Source organism: Oenanthe melanoleuca, chromosome 1, assembly GCF_029582105.1.
Source record: "Oenanthe melanoleuca isolate GR-GAL-2019-014 chromosome 1, OMel1.0, whole genome shotgun sequence".
Lineage (NCBI taxonomy): Eukaryota > Metazoa > Chordata > Aves > Passeriformes > Muscicapidae > Oenanthe > Oenanthe melanoleuca.
In genome coordinates, this window is record NC_079333.1 from 24928016 (window position 1) to 24934079 (window position 6064).

General features: G+C 44.8%; 1 protein-coding gene across 1 annotated transcript; it reads left to right on the forward strand.

Annotated features, from left to right (window-relative positions):
* The first annotated feature begins 248 nt into the window (after positions 1-248).
* Positions 249-2734, forward strand: NDUFB4 (NADH:ubiquinone oxidoreductase subunit B4). Its single transcript, XM_056494543.1, has 3 exons — positions 249-614; positions 851-997; positions 2570-2734. Exons 1-3 carry the CDS (start codon positions 264-266, stop codon positions 2630-2632), a joined length of 561 nt encoding a protein of 186 aa, XP_056350518.1. The 5' UTR covers positions 249-263; the 3' UTR covers positions 2633-2734.
* The last annotated feature ends 3330 nt before the right edge of the window (positions 2735-6064 follow it).

The window sequence follows — 6064 nt, forward strand, 5'->3', positions numbered from 1 at the left end:
AAGAGAAGGCTTTTGAGGTGACTTTGTGGCCTTCCAGTACCTGAAGGGAACCCACAGTAAAGATGGGGAAGGTTATTTTCAAGAGAATGTAGTGACACGAGGAGGGGGAATGGGTTTAAATGGAAAGAGTAGGTTTAGGTGAGGTATTACGGAAAAAATCCTTTACCCTGAGTGTGGTACGGCAGAGAACGTGCGAATGCCCCGTACCTTGAAGGCTGGATGAGGCTCTGATTAACCTGGTCTACTGGAAACTGTCACTAGTCATGGCAGAGGGGTTGGACCAGGATGACCTTTACCGCCGCTACAGCCCAAACCACTCCGTTTCCGGGAGGGGAGGCCGCTGCTCCCGCCGACCGCGCGGCGGGGGCGGAGCCGGCATCGCCTCCCGCCGGCGGCACAAGTGGTTGTCCAAGATGGCGTCAGCGCCGCCTCCATCGGCGGCCAGGCTGTACCGGCCGAACCGCTTCGTCTCGCTGCCCGCCGAGCTCGATCCCGACACCTACGACACATCGCCGGAGAAGCGCCGCGCCGAGGCCGAGCGCCTGGCGATCCGCTCCCAGCTCAAGCGGCAATACCTGCTGCAGCTCAACAACCCCAGCCCGCCCGCCGTCATCGTGAGTGGGGACGGTGAGGGGCGAGGGGGTGGCTGGGGAAGCGCGGGGCTCGTCCGCCTCAGCCGGCGGCGTCCAGCAGCGGGGCCCGCGCCTGCGGCTCAGGCCGTGCCGCCCGGACGCTGCCCGCCCTCCCCGTGACCTTGGTGCCCTTCCCGGTGTGCCTTGGCCTTAGTCCCCGGGTGGAGGTGCCACGGCGGATCCCCGCGGGCCTCACCGCTGTTCTCTTCGCACCCCAGGAAGATCCCGCCTTGATACGCTGGGCCTATGCGAAGTCGCAGAACGTCTACCCTACTTTCCGCCCGACACCCAAGACTTCCTTTCTAGGAGCTGCTTATGCGTTAGGCCCCCTCCTCTTCTGGATCGCTGTCTTAAAGGCTCACAGGGTAAGTCTGTCGAAAACGCTGAACATCAGCGAGCACCACAAACACCAGCTTGTAAAATGTAGATCTGCTTGGAGTCTCAGTTTGTGGTATCCTCATGTGCCGAAGAATGATCAATAGCATTAAAGTAGTGAGGGAAGGAAGGCTGATAGCGAGCCTGCTGTCTCAAAGGTTGTTATTCGTTGCAGAGTCTTGTTTTTCTGAGAGCCTGTTATTGTACCCTTGGGGGTATGGCAGTCACAGTTTGCCTGATCAGGCTATTTGGCAGTCACAAAGTTCTCTGTAGCACTGAGTGAAAATTAATCCTGAGTTACCCTTATTTTCAGCAGTTGACATTCACTAACTATGTTTTTTGAACTTAAAATACACAGGAAGCTTATGGATGACAGACCTAACAATCTCCCTGTGCAATTGCTTGGCCATTTCTCTAATTTAGTGAAGCAAATGGGGAGGAGTAATTATGCTAATTGCAGTGTCTAATCTCAGCTGGATGTTTTAATATTTTGGAAGGTTTATCTTGCTTCCATTCTTACTCCTAAACTATGAGTGTCAGAATCTGAGCAATGGTAGATCATTATGAAAAACTTAGCTGTATACCTACATTAAAAAATGCTAACAGGAAGACAATGGCTGCTTTTAGTAAAGAATTTGTGGCTGTTGTAAAACACTTTTATTTCCCTCTTTTGCACAGAAGTAGCATTTCAGATCAAGTCATAAACTACGATGCACTAATGTAAATTAATGGAATATTTGTAGGGAATGTTGTTTGCTAGGGTGAATTGAAAATTCAGGTTTTAGGAAACATGCTGAGCATGTTGATAAAAATGTTCTTGAGACTTCAGTACCTCTGCAGTATTTTGCCATGCTGAAGTCTTTAATTAGTGTCCCGAATAACTCACCTTCCTTTATTACAGTTCCTTTAGTGATGTTTGGGGATTTTTCTTGTTTTCCTGATAGTACATAAGGCATGATAGTCATAGTCTTTTCTCTGAGGAATGTGTGCTGTGTGTCTGGGCAAGCAGGAGATAATTTATCTGGTTTTAAGTAAATCTTACGGTTTTTTCCAGCATAAGGAATCTGGCTGTTATCCACAGTGTACTCTGGATCCACAATTTAGTGTGAACTGTAATGGTACCAGTCAGAAAGATACATGACTGCAGAGTGAGGTACAAATGGGTAGAAAGGCATTTTTAGACAAGTTACTAAGAAGTTTCTCCATAACTGGATCTCTAAGCTGGATTATTCAGCCAGAAGGAGGGGGTAGAAACTAAGGTACAAATTGAGACACAGCTAGTTTGGTGAAAAATGCCTTACAGGAGTTGGTCTCTGCTGGCCTGTGAGAGTATCAGGATGTGAGGTTAATCTGAGCAGGTAGTAGGTGAAGCTAAGTAAGTTATCTTTTACTTTTAAACAGCTTGTGCTCATAGAATCATTTAGGGTGGAAAAGACCCTTAAAATCCTATATGGTGCGATCTTCAGGTAGTCTATGCTGAATTAATAGAACTTCTGTTCTGTTACCCCAGGCTGACGGAAAGTCCTCTAGTACGATAATGATAAATGTTCTTTCTTCCGCAGGATTATAAAGAGAAGCGTATCCAGGAAGGTAAATACAAGCGACCGTTCAGTGTATTCTTCTAAGTTCCTGGAATTGCAGTGATGTTCATGGGAGATATCAATAAAATAAGATGCATTATGTGATGACATTTCTCTGTCACAAGAATAAATTTTAATTGCTTGTTGGTTGTCTTGCATCTTTAAAAATCATAGGAAGTGCAAAAATGTAGGATCTTTATATCTGAACCAGATGGATACAGAGAGGGTATATGGAACTCAGCCACTGTACTCTTTTGGTGTACATACAGAGGATCCTTTTAAAACCATGGAAGTTGCTGCTGTCCAAGAAGGCTGAAGTTTAAAATTACTAGCAGGCTAAAATGCTAATCAAGACCAAAGCAGTTTCCTAAAGGAACTACTGCTTGCCTTACAGATATTTGTTCTTGGTATCACTTTGGCTTCACTTTGGTATCACAAGTGGGTGTCACTTTCACAAACTACTAGTGTAGTTTGCCCTAACTGGATAATAGACAAGTTCTGTGATACATTTTTAAGAACTTATGAGTCTGCCTGACTGCTCTCAATAAGTAAATTTTTCTTTTCCCTAATGAACTATAAACCTAAACCATGTGTTTGTTTATTGCAATTAACTTCTGTTTTTTTAATAGTATCAGATTTGGAAATAGTCAGCTGAATGTTGTTATGCTGTATATAACTAGAATTTCCACTTATTCTGTGGTTCCTGTGAATGAGAGACAAGAAGTGTAAGATAAGGATTTTTACTTTGACACTGACTATCTTGCAATATAGAAAAATTCATCCCTGTAAGGGGGCTGTGCTCCAAATATAAAAAAAATCTACCACCGAGCATAACTGAATCTTATGCCTGTTGAGATGCCTTTTCTGTTTATTCTTATAAGAACACAAGTTTTTGCTGCTCAGATCAACTGGTATAGAGAACTCTGGACTTGTTACTGCCAGTGTACTGAGGTGTGAGTGCAAAGAACTTGAATACTTGAATTTTTTTGTGGCCTGCAGGTGCCTTCATGTTCCAAACAACTCTCATTCTTCAGAGACAATGGGAGTGGTTTCTTCCTAGGCATTGAGTTTCATGCCAGAAGCTTAGTCTGATACAAAAGTTGAAAACTTCCCTCTGCCTGCTGGGAAAGTAGCCAATGTGACGTCAGCAAAAACAGCATCCTTTCTTTTCCTGCATAATAAAGATGTAAATATAGGCTATTTGCAGTCACTCTCCAGCAGAGTGAGTTGATGAACTTTTGCACATAATCACAAAGTGGCTGAGGTTGCAAGGGACCTCTGGAGGTCATCTGGGTTCTACCCTCTGCTCAGGGCCGTCTAAAGTGGGTTGTCCAGGATCTCGTATATACAGGTGGCTTTTGAGTATCTGTAGAGATGAAGACTCCACAGCTTCCCTGGGCAACCTGTGCCCATGCTCAGTCACCCTCTCAAAATCACTCTCACTGGATTTTTTCTTTTTATGATGTTTTTTTGTTTTGGTTTGGTTTTTTTGTTTGTTTGGTTTTTTTTTGTTTTGTTGTTGTTGTTATTTGTTTTGGTTTTGTTTTTTTAAGTGTTTCCTATTGCAGCTCTTCCTGTGTGGGCCATGAAACATTCAGGTTGTGTGGAGCTTGGCACTAATGCTGTGTACAGAAACTGGACTAGTCAGTGCCCTGGTTTTGCAATCCCATATGTGGTCCCAGAAACCCTTTTGAACCAGTTTCTGCAGCTTGCCTTGATAGTTTAACTAAAGCAAACTTATATTATTCTCTGCAGAATAGCTTCTAAAAGACTGTCACAAATGATATTACAAGATTGGACTGTGGATCAGTGCAGAGAGGCACCAGTGCATGGAGAGAGTGGTATTTAGGGAAAGAAATAATTGCTTGTTTGAGCTTGCTAAATTAGCTATTCTTGCTGCCAGAAACTAATTTGATCTTCCAGGACCCATTTCCTCAGCTAATTGGAACTTGGGTTGCCACACATGTAAATTCTCCCTTGCAGCTGTATTTGTTTCAGGCCAGCCGAGCAAATGCTTCAGGACGGGTTGTGGATGTCCACATCACTTCTGGTCTTTTAGGCCGACCTTGGATTGATGCTCGCGGCACCTGCCACAGCCCTTTGTTACCAGCCCTTTCTAGCCCTGAATTTTTGATGCTACATTCTTGCAGATTTGAACATGGTGCTTGGGGAAAGGCTATCCTACTTTTCTCTCTTGTTATTTCCAGAATTTTCTAAGCTGGTTTTTTGCTAGGAATGAGCATGCTGTGCTGCTGGGGGTGGGGTTGCTGTTTGAGGCGGTGGTGCTGGGTGCAGTGAGGAAGGAAAGAGAAGTTTCCCTTTAGGTATCTAGGGTGGAGGTAGGGAAGTGAATGTGCCTTGTGTAATTTTACCCTTGTCTGATGTGTTACCACCTGTACATACTTTGGTGATGCATCTGTACGAAAGAAAGTCAAGCCTGTACATCACTGGGTGATAATTTAGGTCCAAACAGAAAACAAGCTCTTCTCCTCTGCCTGTGAAAGATTTAGACCTCATTTATCCCTGGATCAGTCTGATTAAATCAGGTTCTCTGGCAAATAGATTCTCCCAAATGTCCTTTTCTGAACTGGCTATTTTTGAGTAAATGTCTCCATTTAGATTTTATAATAATTTTCTCAAAGCTGATGCCTTGTTTTTTTTCCCCAAGGACCTGGTGCAGATACAAACCTGATGATGGATGTAACTGACTGGTAACTGTGTGTCATAGATCTACATTTCCTTCACTTTGGGAAATTTGCTTCTCTGGGGAAAGAAACATAGATCTGGTGGCACCAAGTTTAGAAACTGTCATGTGGGTATGTGCTAAAGAACAGGCCTGAAGTGTGGGGTGCCTGGGCTGTCCTCCTGGTTCCCATTCTACCTGGGGCTTTGCTTGCTGCCTCCACCCTGTGGAATTTACCAGCTGGGGATGAGGTTTTGCATACTCTAGTCAATGCTGAGGTCCCCCATGGTGTCTGCATTTGAGCTTTTTTCCAGGTACTGTCCTAGGAGCAAATGCTTGGACTGGCCAGAGAAGCTCTTTCACATTTGCTATGCTGCAGATTAGCACAGAACTAGGGAATTTCTCAAGTGCTAACAAGTCAATATTGCAGGATGGCCAGAGCATGCAACAGAAGCTTTCCCTTGCTTAGCAGTGAAGTGCTTTGGATTCTCCAGCTTATTTTCATTTGTGGTCTACTTTTCTGACAACCAAGTCTTTCCTCAGCAGCCCTCCATGAATGAGCAGGTTGAAGTGGCTTGCTCTGATAGTGGGCTTAGGTCTGGTAGAGCCTTCAGTGCCATTTATAAAGCTCTTCCCATACAGACAGCATACAATGCTTGGTCAGTCCCTGGCTTCTTCCTGGGAAAGACACACTGGGTTGTATTTTCAGGAAGCCCTGTGAACGGGAGCTAGCTGTCACGTCCTGTCCACACAAGGTGCAGCTTTCATACCAGCTACGTGTGGTGAGAACCACT

Coding starts and splice junctions, on each gene's coding strand:
- NDUFB4 (XM_056494543.1), top strand. CDS start 264: ATGGCAGAGGGGTTGGACCAGGATGACCTTTACCGCCGCTACAGCCCA. Junction 615..850: donor CCAGCCCGCCCGCCGTCATC/GTGAGTGGGGAC, acceptor TTCGCACCCCAG/GAAGATCCCGCCTTGATACG. Junction 998..2,569: donor CTGTCTTAAAGGCTCACAGG/GTAAGTCTGTCG, acceptor TTTCTTCCGCAG/GATTATAAAGAGAAGCGTAT.